Source organism: Protopterus annectens, chromosome 12.part0 (assembly GCF_019279795.1).
Source record: "Protopterus annectens isolate FY-2018-M chromosome 12.part0, PAN1.0, whole genome shotgun sequence".
NCBI lineage: Eukaryota > Metazoa > Chordata > Ceratodontiformes > Protopteridae > Protopterus > Protopterus annectens.
Window position 1 is genome coordinate 138,683,890 of NC_056746.1, and position 18,071 is coordinate 138,701,960.

Sequence of the window (18,071 nt, forward strand, 5' to 3'; positions counted from 1 at the left end):
CGATAGTTTCCAGGGTCCGTAGATGCTCCACCTTTGCGGAGTGGGACCACTGTTGCTGTACGCCATTCTGTGGGCACATATCCTGTAGTGAGGCTGAGATTGTATAGCTGTTTTATTTGAGGGATTAGTTCCTCTTGTAGTTCATGTAGGACGCAACCTGGGACGCCATCTGGTCCCATGGAAGCAGTGTTTTTTGCTTTGGAGAGGGCAGCCTTCACCTGAGCATCTGAGATGTTTGGGAGGCAGCCCTCTGCCGGGATAGATATTTGCTCTTTTGGGGAGTGGAGAAGTTCGCACTGAACCTGTCTGCCAGGATATTGGCTATGTCTGTGGGTTCAGTGTATTTTTTGTCATTTAGAATCAACTCAGAACAAGTCTGGGAGTTGCATCCCAAGTTTCTAACATAACTGAAAAAAGCCTTATGATTGTCTTTGGTGTCCTGTGCAATTTTTCTCTCAAAGCTGGCCTTGGAGGATTTTATGAGGGATTGTAATTTTTTGCTAGTACTGATCAGAGATGCCTTCCCTATTAGGGATTTTGCTCTATCATGTAGTAGCTTCCTCCTTCTGTTGTACAGTTTATTTATGGCAGGGGTCCACCAGACTGGACACCTGCCTTTGGATGATTGGGTCTTGGTTTTGTTTGGGATAGCATGATCCATGCATTCCTGGAGATGTCTGTAGAATGCATTTATATAGGATTCTGCAGTTTGGGCTGTAGTTTCCACTGGCCCTGTGGCCTTGAAGGATTCCACTTCGGTTTTAGATCTGCTGATCAGTTATTACTTTCATGTGAAGAAAAGATGAAAGGACAACCTATGCCAAAGCAGACTATGTCCACATGGTTGTCTCAGTTTATTACCTTTTGTTATTCACACCACAAGAAAACAATTACAGGCAGGGTCAATGCTACAATTGTATGTACCAGTTGGAAGTGGTCAATATTATTTTGGAGTGCTTTCCTTCCACATCAGGGGTCAAGTGTACCATTAAGTAGTGGTTTCATTTGTGATGTTTTGGAATGGGTCGGGCTCTAAAAAAGTACTCTAACAGCAGCAACTTGGTCTGCTGTGCATACCTTTACAAAGAACTATTAACTAGATTCCTTTTTTATGTCTAGGTCCAGCTTTGCTAGGAGTAATCACCTGGACCATTCCCCTTCTAGCTCTCAGCTATTTTAAGCTATGATAGTCCACCCATATAGCTAAGGCTACTGCAGCAGTGACCAATATGATGAATATAGTGCAGTTATGTAAGTAAACTTACCATAACAGTACATTTTTGAATGATTACTGTAGCTGCTTCCTTTCTCCTTCCACCCCCCTTGTTTTTGTCTTTTCATATGCCAGGCTGCGGACATGTATTATTTTCATGTATCATTTTTCTTTTCCTTGCAATTTCCTCTCAGGCATTTACCTCCCTTTCTTATTTGGTACAAAAACTCTGAAGAGCTTGGCATCCAAGCCTGGCTTTTATGTCAGCTCAGCTCAGGCTGACTAATAGTTTGAGCATGTGGAAGGTGCCCTGAAGCTTTGGAAGCGGGCAGCTGTTATAAACTTGGCAGGATATAACCCATATAGCTAAGGCTACTGCAGCAGTGATCATTTGAACATCTACTGCTATGATAAGTTTACGTATACAACTGTATGAGTGCTAAGGTCTTGGAAAGCCTTGCTGAAGGAAGTAACAGAGTACATGGTTACTGAGGGGTTAAAAATAAAATACAGCAAATGGAAATAAGTGTCAGGAGTGGGACAAGAGAGAGGGACATAGCAATAGCTCTAGCAAATGGATTAACTTAGTGGATATTTGCTCTGCTTCCAGCACACTTTCATATGAGCAATTACAGAAGAGTGTCACATAGAAAAACATAAATGATGAAAACACAGCATTTATATAAACTTTCTGACTGAGATGAAAATATGAGTTTGGTGATGCCATTCTGAAAAGTGGACAGCACATGTTCCACATGGACTGAACATGTTCCACAGTACCTTTTCACAATTCAAACAGAATAACAGACTGTAATTTAAATGAGACAGACACAGGCAGTTTGGCTAAATGATTTTGATTGTGTGCATATTTTTTTCCAGGTCTTGGTTCTTTCAAATGCAGCAAGAAAAGTGTCTCCCGCTGGAGAAATTATCAATCTGCTGTCTGTTGATGTGCAAAGGTTAATGGACCTTGTTATATATTTTAATGGCATCTGGCTTGCTCCAATTCAGATTGCACTGTGCTTCTTCTTTCTTTGGCAGGTAATGATATGTTTATTGGTTTTATTTAGCAGCTGGAAGTACATTTGATTAAATTTCTGCAAGTGCCTCATGCAGTGATCACTGAGTTGTCCTGATTATATACAGAGGTGACGGTAAAAGCCTCATTATTCACAGATTATTTTATGTTTTCAGGAAATAGTACAAGTTCACTTGATCTTGATAACTTTCAGAATTTGCCATCATTTACAGTCAGTAGAGCATGCCCTCTGTAATTATGTATATTAGTTCTAACATATTTTGAAGATTTTTCTTAATTGCTAACCGATCATGATAATTATAGCTGATTAAATCGGAGATGGTGCCAAATAGAGATAAAGTAACTCCAGGGCACTTAGGAAAAGAATTTGGGAAAAAGTGTAAAATGAAGAGAGAAAAGGCTAAAAATAAGTAAAAATCTGAAACTTGTATTTGTGCAACTGTTATGAAGGGACAAGCATAGTGGCGCAATGGTTTGTGTCGTTGTCTGAGATTACTTGTTCTCTTACTTATTTCTTGGCTGAGATGCTTTGTATGTTGAGTCTGCATGTCTGTTTTGTGTCCATCCTGTTTTTTGTTTGGTGCTGTGGTCTCCTCTCATATCCCTTCAGTGTGGTGTAGGTAAATAGGAAGCCCTCTGTACTACCCATAGGTTTATGACTGTGTGTATGTGAGCCTGTGTATCTGTGTGTCTCTGTGTTTTGTAGGTGTTAAAGCTTGTATATTGCCCATAGGTTTATAACTGTGTGTGTGCATATGTGTGTGTGTGTGTGTGTGTGTGTGTGTGTGTGTGTGTGTATGCATATTGCCAGGATGCCTCCAGATCTCCCACAACAATAAATAAGATTAAGAGGGCACTCTGGCAATTAAAATGCAAGGAAGGAAGGGAAGAAATGCATAAAGAACGCAAAAAACAGAATTAAAGTGCACAAAACAAAAGTTTGGTCTATTATTTTGACCATTTGCTGACCAGGATCACAATGCTAGATATGTTCACTCATCAAAGTGCAATCTCATTGACAGCAAGCACTGGTCAACAGTATGTCTTGACCGATAGTGTTTCCATGTTGCCAGACTTGCCTGAGCAAGATGTGGCCTGCACAGCAGTGAAGACCATCCTGTGGGAACAGGAAGTGATTGCGTTTGTAGATGAGCTGTTTAAAGGGAGTAAAATCAAAAGGATTTGGTATTGTGATTACATGTGTGTGTGTGTGTGTGTGTGTGTGTGTGTGTGTGTGTGTGTGTGTGTGTGTTGGTTATAGTGGCAGTTGACATGAGGGAACTATCATCCAGGCAGGTATGAAAATGCTTTATCTTGGCCAATGCAAAATATCGGTCTCTCTTACAGCCTATTTTCCACGAAGAGGCTCATGAGTTCCATGGCACAAGACATTCCAACTGACAGCCTGAAGGGCCACAACAAGGTTCAAACTTCAACAAGACTCCTCCGCAGTGTCAAGAATCAGTGAAAGGATTATAGCTATCCCACTAGTGCCAAATCCCAGACGTGTCCAATAGCTCACAAGGAAGCCCTGTATTAATACAGACAGCCATACTTCCTTGTTTAAGCTCTTACTCCCTCTCATGTAGCTGACATGAGCATGTGCATCACAGCATGGATGTGCTGTGTGTTTTTCATGTGCATCCATGATGCCAAACATACACGTCTGAAGGTTACCATCACTAGTCTGGTAGCACCAAGCTCACTTTCCCCAGCTCTGGCTGTTTTTGATGATGTGCATGGCAGTGATCAGCTATCCAGAACCACTGTATGTATATTATACTAGTAACCACAGTAGATCTTGTGGAGCTATGATGTCAGGACCTGCTAAATGGAAAGCCATACCACACATGCCATGTGTGAGACTGTGCCCCCTTCTAATGAGTTGTCTGACTAGGAGTAGGGACCTCTAAAGAGCATTGGCCAGAAAGTGATCAGAGGAAGCCTTTAAATACCAGAAAGTGACTCATGGATTACCAGAATGACAAAAGTGGATGTGATTGTTACATACATTGCTACCCAGAACAGCCAGAGACCTGGTGGTAGAAAACTCTCAGCCTGACTCAAGTTGCAGAAGAGGTACAAGAGAAATGTAATATACTGTGTGTGTGTTTTAATAACTTTTCTAAAATAGAACTTTGCTAGTTTTCATTTTGTGTTAGGCATCTCTGTAAATAAAGGAAAGTGAAATTAAAGTATTGTATCCAATGTGCATTGTGTACTAAAATGATAGTTTTGGTGTGCAAAGTTTGGTTTAAAATATAATAAACTACAGTATTTTGTAATCCTGCATCACTACATGCAATATTGATACACACACACACACACACACACACACACACACACACACATATATATATGTGTGTGTGTGTGTGTGTGTGTGTGTGTGTGTGTGTGTGTGTGTGTGTGTGTGTGTGTGTGTGTATCCCGAATATAGAAGGGACCCTTGATTTGTTATGTAAAAAATCAAACATGTTTTTATCAATTACCCCTTCCAACAATAAATCATATCATGCCATGTAAATCCTCTTGTAGGAAATGTTTATTTCATTAATCAATACATCTGTGTATTTATTCTCATCCTGTAGTATTTCTAGCATCTTTGCTTCATATATAATATTGTTCATAAAAACTATTCCACCCCCCCCCCCTGTCTGGTTTCATTAGTCTGACTTGAAGCTTGTTCCCAAGTTCTTGTAATATTTCATTTTCTACTTTAGTTAAATTAGGGGGGAACCTGTTCTTGCACACACTTTCCCTCAACTCCTTTTCTATCACGACCTCCAAATGCTTTAATTGAGGATGCAGAGGTGGGTTACAAACACTCTTCCTTATAAGGATTTCACCACTACCCATGGGTCTGGGTTTACCATCTAACACTAATTGAAAATTCTTCTTTCTTAAAAACATTTTTAAATCAATAGCCATTCTACTGACATCACACTTTTTCACTGGGACAAAATTCAAACTTTGGAAAGTAAGTTAAAATGATTTTAGTTTACTTCAACCTCACTGTAGTTAAAAATATTAAAACTCTTGAATGTTAATTTAACCCCATCACTTAAAATTCCATTTACATGTGGACACTCCATTAGAACCTCCCTCTGCCTCTCCCCCTCCTTCCATCCTGCTGAAAGTAAACCGGTTGCTGATTCCAAATCCTTTCTGACCTCCTGAGCTGGGGATATTCTAAAGGGTCCTACATCGCTGAGGAACTACCTAACTCCCTTCTACCCTTAGTCTCCAAGTCAGTTTCCTGGTAGTTACCATTATAACTAGTATAAACTTCTACCTCATTGCTGCAGGAATCAATATTCCATCTACTCGGATGTAGATTATTCGATCTTGTACTGAGGTCACTGCATTTGTTTCCATATTCTTGCCTAACCCTCTCCATTTTTCTCTGTTTTCTATTTAAAATGTATTTACGTTTATTATCTATCTTGTCCCTAACTTCAAAATATTTTTTCTTGTATTCATCTGTGGAAAACAGATTATTATCGAAACACGCATTCACCTTTTCAATGCGTTCCATTAGGGCACACATATCTTTTTCATTCTGTCTAATTATAGCCTTCATTAAATCAATTCCCCATTTATCGAAAAGGCCCTGTGGCTGACAATGGGACAAAAGGACATTCATATAATGACAATCCCCCGGATTCACTAACCTTCTATGCAGGACTAGCTTAGTCCTGTATGGGACCGCCCGTTTAGGAGCAGTACGGTAGCACGCCATGCATAGTAATAGACTTACACGGAGTGTGTACAAGTGCAGGGGTGTGTCTGAGAGCAGAATATACATGCCCCTGCAATGAAGGACTGCAGAAAGGTAGTAAACAATGAGCAAGACCACCCATAGATGTATGCATACCCCCCAGCAACATCCCCCCACATGTATAAGAGCAATAATGAAAAAAAAAATAAAAATGATATGTATTGTTAATGAAACAGATGAGGTTTAACCATAGGTGCGCAGGGTTGCCCATCGTTTAGCTACGGTTAGTGAAGCTTAAATAGCAAAAGGAGGATAAAAAGCAGGATATGCAAATGAAGCAGTACAGCAATATTGTAGTGGGCAGAGCATTTGCTTCATGAGCAGTGAATCCCGGTTCGAGTCCCACTGCAGTACATTCCATTTCCATGTCAAATCACTGTTATCATCAATATATTTAATTGTATAACCTAATAAATAACATATATGTGTGAACTGGAGTAGTAAGCTGTGTAATGAATGATAACCCCCATACACTTGCCAAATTCACCACCTCCCCAAGAACCAGTAGACTATTACTGTCTAAAATATAGCAGTAGTAAAGATAAATAAGCACTAGTAAGCAGATGCAAGTCTGTTTGCATGATGGCAAGCAGTGCTTACACAGAGTAAGCAATAATGAGGCTAACCATGTGTAAGCGGATGTCACCAGAACTTAGCAGTGCTTACCGTCTCGCAAACCGGCTGGCAACTGCGTAAAAGTACTTCAACCACTCTGTATCCAATGGGCCTCATTCTGGCCAGCAACAAATTAAACAGTCCCTGCAAGGCTCAAATCCAGGAGCCTGCACACCATAGCCAATGTTATTTACCACTAAGCCACTGCAAATATACATAACCCTGATGTTTCCACAAACATAGCATCCAGCAATGCCATTCAGCATTTCAGGACATGTAGCTAAATATGTAGATGTATGTGTGTGTGAGTGTGTGTGTGTGTGTGTGTGTGTGTGTGTGTGTGTGTGTGTGTGTGTGTGTGTGTGTGTGTGTGTATATATATATATATATATATATATATACATACATATATATAAATATCCACATATATATATATATATATATATATACATATGCAGACATCCATACATCTATATGTCATTAGATATATATATATATATATATATATATATATATATATATATACACACACACATACATATATACACATATATATATATATATATATATATATATATATATATATATACATATATATATATATATATATATATATATATATATATATATATATATACATATACATACATACATATACAGAAATAAATATATATATATATGTGTGTGTGTGTGTGTGTGTGTGTGTGTGTGTGTATGTATACACAGATATATATCTATAGATATGATACAGCACATAAGAATGACATGTATGACGACAGGCACCGCCAATGGGGATGAGGGGTCTCAATCAACATATGTGTTACACTTACTAATATCCCCCCCCCCAGCCAAATAGGTGAAACATACAAACACACAAAAAAAGTAAACAAACCACTGCTTCCCAAGCTACAGGCAGGATACTACCAGTGAGAGAAACATTGTCGATCCGCTAAGTCTAATCTAGAAACAAAGACAAGAACGTCCCTTGCAGGACAACCCAAAAATTTAGGGCGTATTTGGACTCCTGTCATTAAACAGATTTGCAATGGCAGGGCACATATGTTCTCAGACTACAAGGTTGGGAAAGCCTGATGATCCATGGGTTGAGACAAAGTATGTGATGGGTCCCAAGAAGTGGAGAGTGGGCAGTGGTTAGACCTGACCTGCACCCAGAGAAAGGATGATTGCTGTGGAGGAGGAGCGCAGGGGGGGTGATGGGTATGAAATTATGGGTCAGGGCATGCTGGTGTTGGATGGAGCGGTTCTAATTGTACCGCCTCGTGGATGTAAGCAATAGTATGAATTGGGAAGAGCATTCGCCTAACTAGCAGGCATTCTCCGTTTGAGTCTATTTTACGTGGCAAAGCATGTTGTAACCAATAGTTTTGTTGCAAAACATCTAAATAACACATATGTGTGAACTAGAGTACTGCAGGAAATGCACATGTGATGTAGCAGTGTCATAATGAATAAGGCACTAGTAAGCAGGTATAAGCACAAATAAGCAGTAGTAAGCATATGTAAGCACTATTAATCATGTTTAAGTGCGTCTGCATGGGGGTAAGCACTGCATACACAGATTAAGCAATATGGAAGCTAACTGAGTAGTGGAAAGTGTGACTGGAAGTTAGCAGTGCTTACCTCCGCGCAAACACTCGCACACCCGCTTACAACTGCTTTAAAGTGCCTTAATCACTCTGTATCCAATGGCCCGTGTTTTGCCCAGCAACAAAATAAACAGCCTCTGCAAAGCTCGAAGCCAGGACCCTGCACACCATACACAAAGTGATTTACCACTAAGCCATGACATATACATAAAGCCAATGTTTTATGAAACATATCATAAAGTCCAGTTATGCAACAATACAGAGAATGTATACTAACATCTAGATGTATGTGTGTGTGTAAATATATTAATATCTAAACAGATACAACATATCTCTATATGTAGATATCTATCTATCTATCTATATATATATATATATATATATATATAGATATCTACATATATATATATATATATATATATATATATATATATAGATATGTATATTTAGAAATATTTACATATATTTACATATATATGAACATATATACATGCAAATGCCTACATCGACACATATATATGCACCTATATGTCTACATATACACAGCAAGTTACATATATGTACACAGATATATAGCTATGTAGGTATATACGGACATAGTCATACATATGTAAGCTGATATATATATATACATCTATGTAGGTATATGTGGCCATACATCTGTAGATAGCAGTGGCAGATTAACAAAAACATATATGTCCACATGCACCATTAATGGAGTTGTGAGGTCCCAAACAATATACGTCTTGTACGAATAGGCATACCCCCACAGCCAAACAAGTCCACCCTGCAATACACTACCAAGTGTTGCAGATCCCATAACCAGGACCTGACATGACATGGGCACAGGATGCTGACAGTACTACATTCCACCTGTATGATGTCAGGCTGGTATTGGTCACATATGCTGTACAGTCTACCTCCCATAGGAAATGTAAAATGTGGAAGCTATCAACATCCCCAGGATACATATACACAGACACATATCTGCAGATACAGATATACCTATATGTATATAATTACATATATATAGATATACATGTGACTACACATACACACGCAGAGATATGTACAGTAAGATACATATGTAGAAGGTGCACAAAATATGGAACAGCCACTATGCCTACAGTTCACACCTGAACAACTGGACACTGTATGGGCCACCCATACAAATGACAATAATTGCCTGCAACATATACCCACAGAAAGGTCATAGAAAAAAACACCACGCACAGGTTTTCAGGGATGGAAAATCTTTATTTGTGTACTATTACAGTTCTATATACTATTGCTACTGTAACTGAAATTATCTTTACAGACATGATGTGTGTGGGAGGTCACATCTGCTTTCCACATGTGTGCCATTGGCTACTGACAGACATCCTAAGGACATCATAGTAAAGTACCGCTGCTAGCACGTACTGACCCTGTCGACTGCAGCAGAGATATTGGCCAATATGTGTGGACATTCTGACACACTCTGTACAGTCCAGAGGTATATACAGAACCCCTTGGTGCAAAACATGTGTACCATGCCTGACAATATGGATGTTAACAGCCATGTAGATGTGTATAACACATAACTGGTATACATATGCCACCATAGGTTATGCATTCACACACCCCTGTCTGGCCTGACATGTAATAACTGCTGGTACAGGGATGCCATGGCCACCAATTACCCACTAGATATTGACATACAGCTGTACAGCATCCCACTGCTCTGTCTGACATACATGACTGTTAAGGGAGGCCCAGGAGCAGTACATCTGGCAAGTATCTGCACATGATATCTCACTGGGTAAGTACACTAAGCTGCTAGGCATGTAACAATGCACTGTGCAGGCTACAGGCAGACTGGCTCAACAGTGACCTACATCTCCTATGGGGGAATGCACATGTACCTGCATATATAGCAGGCTGTACAGGCATGTCACAGCACAGGCTAAGATACACCTGTGTGAAAGTGCATAACCACAACCAATGAGAACACAGCCACAGCCACATATGGCAAGCTAGCATAATATTACAGCATATGGACTATCTGTTTGGACTATCTGTTCAACACCATCCTCATATGTGCCACTCACACACTAACCCTACATATACTGAGCCACTACACAGTTTGGTCTGAAGGCTGACTGTGGTATGGGACATGTGTGTGTATGGCCCTGCAAACATGTAAGCCAATACAGTAACATACAGTGGAGCAGCATGTAACATCAGACAGGATGGGACGTAGGACGTTGACAACTACCACAGTCTGTACACAGGCCAAGGTACATATTAACAATGCACACACTGTCGACATTCACCATAAGTACACAGACCTCAGTACTGTACAAACAACCGCAGTATGTCCAGGTTATGTCATCAAATATAACCCCTACTGTACATAACATGTGTAGCAGTCTGATATCTCCCTGGCTTGTTATCAGATATGATGACACTAATTATGGTGTACAGCACATATGCACCTCTTAATGCATGACATATGCACAAAGGTTGACAGAGTTGTGGCTGGAGGCACATACACAAGTCCAGTACTTGACATGTTGCTGTGATAACCTCATACATTTACTGTTGTAACAGGGTTTGTTGCAGCATAGTTCCTATAAGGGATATGTAGTCGGTAACTGTCACAGCTTTCACCATCTACAGACTGCAATCCTCACACTACCTTCTGCAGTCCACAGATAGATGCTCTGGGGGTAACACATGAAACCTAAGGCACAACACTGCCCAGTCTGCAGTTGATCCTGCAGATGAGGATTCCTCATAAACCTGGAACTGACATGGCAGGTATTGAGACATGTAGGACAGCCATATCCACACACCCATTGTTAAACCAACATTACTCCAAATGCAGTATAGCAGCACTTACAGTCTGTAGTCAGGTCAGGCACATTCCCCTCCTGTGTGTTTCCCTGTTTCCGCAGTGTATGTTGTTATAGGTAAATCCCCAATCCATCTGAGATGCTGTTTGCTAAACAACAGATCTAGTTCCTACTCACAGTGAATGAAAAGGCCCAACACCAACATGATGTTCCTAGATATTGGAGTGTGTTTCCATGCAATTGGATATGGGAATATTACCACAGCTGTTCCACATGCAATCAGCTAGGGGAGGGCTGAAATTCGTGCAGAGGCCATCAGCTGATCATGAGCATCACTTAAAATACACATGCTGCTGACTAAGCAAAGCAGGTGTAGGTCTACACATCCACCAGAGAGGGAGTTGGAGAGGCAGACAGAGGCAAAGTCAAGTCAGGGAGGGGTGAGAGAGTAAAACCTAAGTATGCTTGTGTCACACACCTACAAGCACAGGGTATCAAACCCCTGATGACTATGTTATGCTATCACAGTTCTATGCAGTTACTGGATGCACCACATGAGTTACCTGCTGTGGAGCGCTCAGAACATATATGTGATGGTGAGTGACATTTGCAACAGGGATACGGTAGCTATACGGTAGGTGACATACACATGCCTGTCCGCATGAACAGGTGCCAGCATCAACACAGCCACACTCTCACAGGGACGCACACACATTGACACACTTGGCAGGGCCAGGATTACAACTCATCAGTAGTGGGATTGCCACAACACATCACTGTGCAGGTATCATATGCACAACGGAGGTTGTATGGGCAAAGGGTATAGGGAGGTGTCTGACATCAGACAGCATGTTTCAGTATGCCAATGGGGGTTGTAGGGAGTGTGGATGTGAACATACGCACCATACAACACACACACAAACAAACAGGGTGCCAATACTAACATGCATGGGTGCATGTCTGCACAGGTATGTGGTGGTCGACTGTGTCAGACAGCTGACGATGGGTATACCTTGGCATCAGGCCACATGACAATGGTCTGCATTGTGGCTCAGGGCCTTAGTTTCTGCATTTGCCCACACAGGTGGGTATTTTATCCCCCATCCAGTCACCTGGGTGACTACTGTGTGTGGCCAATGCTGTGCATCACTTGCCATGTATGTGTTCCGTAGTCCATGACATGGATGGTGTCTGGGATGTGCACACCTCCCACATGCATGTACAGTGACATGTAGAACTGTACCTGGAGTGTTGGGCCCATGTTGTGTGCACAGATTATCAGATGTGCCAGTCGTGGCCACCTGTGGCAAGAACTGGTAATGGGCAGCAGGTTTACACTGCACCTACATTGATAGCATGCTAACAGCATTCCCTGGTGCCAGTGGCATCTGTCCATACAGGGCATGTCATCAGGCATGATATGTCCGTTGTGGGTCACATGTGATGGCACCACAGGTGTTGCAGGTGTCCAGTGGGGAACACGGGAAAGGTGCACTGTCTGCATGTATGTGCCTATTGGACAGATAGACAGGGTGCCATGCCCTCTGTAGGCCACTGCAATCACTCCATAGTTACTATCAGTCGCCAATATGCCGTGTACTACACACATATTGGCTGTTGCCTCGGCGTGTGTGTGTGTGTGTGTGTGTGTGTGTGTGTATGACATGGGTTGAGAGTGTGCTCTGGGTAATACTGGGCTTGCTAATTGTGATTGCCTGGCTGTGATGTCACATGTTTGGGTATGGATTTGCACCCCAGCCTCTCAGCTATTTCACATCTGTTATCCCTGTACAGTGGGCATTGTGATATAGGGCCACCATAAAAGACATTTGCAAAACCCAGCCCACATTGGGCCCAGGTGTCACACACTCACACCCACCCCCACACAGGATACAAGTTAAAAACACACACCTGCCATGTCTGGGAGATGAACTCCTACCTACCTAGTTTAGTACACTGCACCACTACAAAGTTATAGTACACACCACAAAGATTACTGGAGTATGTCTTCTCCAAAGGTGTATTTCACATTGGATGACATCAGCCGGATTGCCACAGTAGGCCATTGGACATGTACTGAGTGTGACTAGCCTAAAATACATTGCTCCCCACACAGACATTGGAACATACACAAAACATCCACAACCAACATGCGTGGGTATAAAACTCCTGACAGAGGTCTATACCACACTACAGCAGTATGCAGTTACAGGACATGCTATGGAGATTACTGGGCTGCAGCTTCCCAGAGGTGTATTTCTAGGTGGATGACAGCAGCAGCCTTGCCAAAGATGAGCATTTGAAGTGTAGGGAGTGTGACTACCCTAAAAAGCATTGCTCTCTACAAATATAGAAAGACACACACACAGTTGCCATGTCCAAGAATTGAACTCCTACCTAACTGTTTTATCACACTATATCAGTATGCAGTTATGGGACGTGCCATGGAGATCACTGGGATGCAACTTTTCCAGGGATGTATTTCTAGATGGATGACATCAGCAGCCATACCAAAGTAGTGCATTTAAATTGTAGGAGGTGTGACTACTGTAAAAAAAATTGCTCTCTACACAGACAGACACACACCATTGCCATGTCTGGGAATTGAATTCCTGCCTAACTATTTTTTCATCTACAGCCATACACTGTTGTGGGACGAGCCATGGAGATTACTGGATTGCAAGCTTTCCAGGGATGTAGCTCTAGGTGGGTGACATCAGCAGCCTTGCCAAAGTTGAGTATATGAATTGTAAGGAGTGTGACTACCCTAAAAAGCATTGCTCTCTACACAGACAGGGTCAGACAGACACACACACACACACACACACACACACACACACACACACACACACACACACACACACACACATACACACACTTGCTATGTCCGGAATTAGAACACCTACCTAAATACTTTATCACACTACAGCAGTAAGCAATTACAGGATGCGCTCCATAGATTAGCGGGCTACAACCTTCCCAGAGGTGTAATTCTAGGTGGGTGACATCAGCAGCCTTGCCAAATGCAAGTATATGAATTGTAGGGAGTGTGAGTACCTTAAAAAGCATTGCTGTCTACACAGAGACAGACAGACACACACACACAAACACACACTCACAGTTGCCAAGTCTGGGGTTAGAACGCCTACCTAATTAGTTTATCACACTGCAGCAGTTTGCAGTTATGGGATGCAGCACAGAGATTACTGGACTACAGCTTTCCCAAAGGTGTATTTCACATTGGATGAACTCAGCAGGCTTGTCATAGTAGGGCTATAGGGTTGGCAGTGTGTATGCATGGGCCATAAACCATTCATCTAGGGGTTGACATGCCACATGCAGGCACACACGGGGTCATATTTCACAGGTACGTGTATACAGCTGCTAGATGACTACTTCCTTGTGCAGTCATGTTGCACAGCTGGCACGTGCACCACATAGGCTGTAATGTTAACAGATACTGGTGGCTAGTATCGGCAGTGAGTGACATCTGCACCTCATGTGTTTGGGGCCCTCTGGCTGTGTGTTGGGTGGGACAGGCCTGGATGGCTCCTTGTCACAGTCACCCTCTTCCACACATTTATGTACATCTACCTTTGGCTTATTATAGTGTGTTGTCCTGACATATATGTCTGTATTCCTATCCACTGCGTATGCAAGGCATGAGTGGTGCATACTGACGAGTGTCTGCACTAGCAACTGCAACTGCCAGATATGTCTGGTCCACTGGTGTTTGCAGATATGGCCTTCATGTGTTTACGTGTGTGAGCATGCCCAGTATGACCTTTCAGTATGTTGTTGACTGACATTGCCTTCATTTCTCTGTGTGTGTGTGAGCATGCCCAGTATGGCCGTCTGTACTGAATGTGTGGATCATGTCCAGGTAGTTTGTGCTGCAGTGCTGACCTTTGTGTTGTACACCAACAGGTAGCATGCTGTCTCTGCAGAGTATCCATCGATCATTTGGCTTTGACTGTTACTACATTTCTGTATAGCGGGGGGGGGCACACCTCACTGTTTCTACGTTTCTACACATGAGTGGGGGGGGTACACCTGACTATTATTACATTACTATGTAGGATTTGGGGGGCACATGTGACACTTGTACACATTTGCTATGACTGTACTGGTATGTCAAGTACTCCATTTTATTCTGTATTGCTAGCTATCATGCTGATTAGAGGCATACCAGTGTATTACAGATCATGGCTTTGGTTGCCCTACATATTATTGTCTGACTTCCTACCCTTCAGAACTAACATCCCACTGCATGCCCTGCTGCGGTCTGTCGGTGCAGGCCTGGAGGAAGGTTAACCATAGCCATCATTTAGGGGCCATGGCACAGGCTCTGATTGGGTTTGTTTACACCTGTCCTGCTGGCTGAAACTGTTGTTGGGTATGTGAACCATCCTGACTGGCATGTGTGGGTCATATGGACACACATGTCCCTTAGCACATTTCCTGCAGTGGATTTTGTCACCCTGTGTAGTATTGGCTACTATGGTGACTCCAGTATGTGTTACACATGTCATGGTGCCACTATGGGTGTCTACTGTCTGCTGCCATAATATTCAGCCACCCAATGCCCTTGCATGCTCACATCCAAACCATAGCTACAGGTAACAACACATTCTACTTCATTTGGCAATTGGTAGGTTGATTGACTTACCTTGAGGGTGTGCCAGACTTGTGGATGGTGCTGGAGGGCTGCCTATGTCAGATGCACATAGTGCACTCCCTATACATGGTTGAGCACAGGTAGTGTCATGTTTGGCATCCTTTTTACTGTATGTGTGAGTCAGAGAGAGGTGTCATTCCCTGGGTCCCTACTGTGTCAGTGCATGTGCTATGTGTTACCTCTTTGCTGCAGCCATAGCATACTGGGCACGCCTCCATCTGCCTACTGGAGCAGGCTCAGAATGTTCCTCCTATGGGTCACTTTGTGCCTGTGCAAGCCTTGGCACTGATGGGGGGCTGTGTGGCCCTGCCCCATGCTGTTCTTGCTGCAGCTGTTTCCGCAGGATCATATTGTGTAGCATAGCACATACCATAACAATTTGGGTACATCTAGCTGGTGAATACTGCAAGGCTCCACTGGATGTGTCCAGACACTGAAACTGTGACCTGAGCATCCCAAACACATGCTCTATTATATGTCTGGCCTGTGTGTCTGCCTCATTATGGTGTTGTTGTTCAGGTGTGTGTGCATTTCTGATGGGTGTCATCAGCCATGGCTCCAGTGTGTACCCAGCATCCTCCACTAGGTGACCGTAGAGGATGTCCCCATTGGCAAATCTCTGGTATTGCTGCATCAGATGCCATATGTGGGAATCGTCATAGCTTCCAGGGCAGCCAGCATACACCTTCATTATAATGCCCTGTACATCACATACAACCTGGTAGTTGATGGAGGGGATGCCCCTGTGGTTGATGTAGACCCTACCCTGCTCACTGGGTGGTGCTTTGATGCATATGTGCATGCAGTCTATAGCACCCACTACCCCAGGGTATTCTGCTATTTGGTGGAAGAGACTCATATTGCTGGTCAACACCTCACGGGTGTTGAGGAAATGTATGTGCTCACTGGCATATGCTGACATGGCATCAAGAAACTGGTGGAATACTCTGGATGCTGATGCCTGTGAGATCCCTATGATATCCCCAGCTGTGCTTTGGGGAGGTACCTATGGCTAGTATACCTAGGCCTACACATACCTTGGTATCCACTGGGATGAGTTCCCCTCGGTCAGTTTGGTGTGTCAGGTGTGGCTGGCACAGCTCAACAATTTGCTGTAGGAGGTCACTGTCCACCCTACAGCACTCCACTATCTCCAGCCCATGTAGCCCCTGGTAGGTTACCCTGGGTCTGTACACTCTTCTCCATCTCCTCACTGTGGGCTGCTCAGCAGCATTCACATCCTCACAACCCTCAGCCTCTTGCACATGTTGTTCTATGTTGCCTGCTGCAGCCCTTCTCATTTTGTAGATTTGTTTGTTAAAATTTCCCCTGCTTGTATACACCGATGGTGTAGAATGTGGGAAAAAACAGAGGGAAGATGTTTGCTTAGTTTATAGTAGTGTTCTGAGCTGGTCTGCTGCCTGTGTAACTGGCCGAATCTGATATATTTGACCTGCTAGCTAAGCTAGTTCTCCTTGATTACCTTCCTACTGCTGTTTTCACTTCCCATTGCCTCCCTGTTTAAGCCCGTGTGCTGCTATTTCCTGGAGAAGGATTCTGATTTTCACCATGAACTAATAAGCCTTTTCGATAAATGGGGAATTGATTTAATGATGCCTGGTATCAAAGATATGGTCTCACTTAAGCCATTTTTGCATCAGAGACCATTTAAGCACTGTTTTTAATTCTATGTTTTACTTTAAATTATTTTCTGTATTAATTTAATTTTGGTAATTGAGAGGAGTTTCTTATTGGTCAATGCACTGTATAAGAACTTTTGAATTTTGTCACTGTGTTGTCTGATGAAACAGTTGTTAACCGTAAAAATGCTCACCTATTAAACACTATTTGGTTTTACCTGGAGTTCATTTTTCTGCCTTGTAGGGACTGTAACTTGTTTTTATTTTGTCCGTTTAGTGTTTTCTAGTTGAGTTCCGTATCCTGTTTTTTATTTTATTTGTAGTTTGCTAACAATGAGGGAGAAGTTTATACTGGTTGTAATGGTAACTACCAAAAAACTGACTTGGAGACTAAGGGAAGAAGGGAGTTAGGTAGTCCCCCAGTGATGCAGGACCCTTTAGAATACCCCTCTTCCGGAGGTCAGAAAGTATTCAGAATCAGCAACTGGTTTTCTTTCAGCAGGTTGGAAGGAGGGGGAGAGGGAGAGGGAGAGGGAGGTTCTGATGGAGTATCCACATGTGAATGGAATTTTAAGTGATGGGGTTAAATTAACATTCAAGGGTTTTAATATTTTTAACTACAGTGGTGTTGAAGTAAATGAAAATCATTTTAACTTACTTTCCA

The 18,071-nt window shown here is 42.4% G+C and overlaps 1 protein-coding gene across 1 annotated transcript in view; it reads left to right on the plus strand.

Moving 5' to 3' along the window:
- LOC122816398 (multidrug resistance-associated protein 1-like) overlaps positions 1-18,071 on the plus strand; it is a 786,965-nt gene that overhangs the window by 408,727 nt on the left and 360,167 nt on the right. Inside the window, exon 10 of the mRNA XM_044089156.1 lies at positions 2,093-2,254. Within this exon, the coding sequence (XP_043945091.1) occupies positions 2,093-2,254 (162 nt within the window). The remainder of the gene's footprint in view (positions 1-2,092; positions 2,255-18,071) is intronic.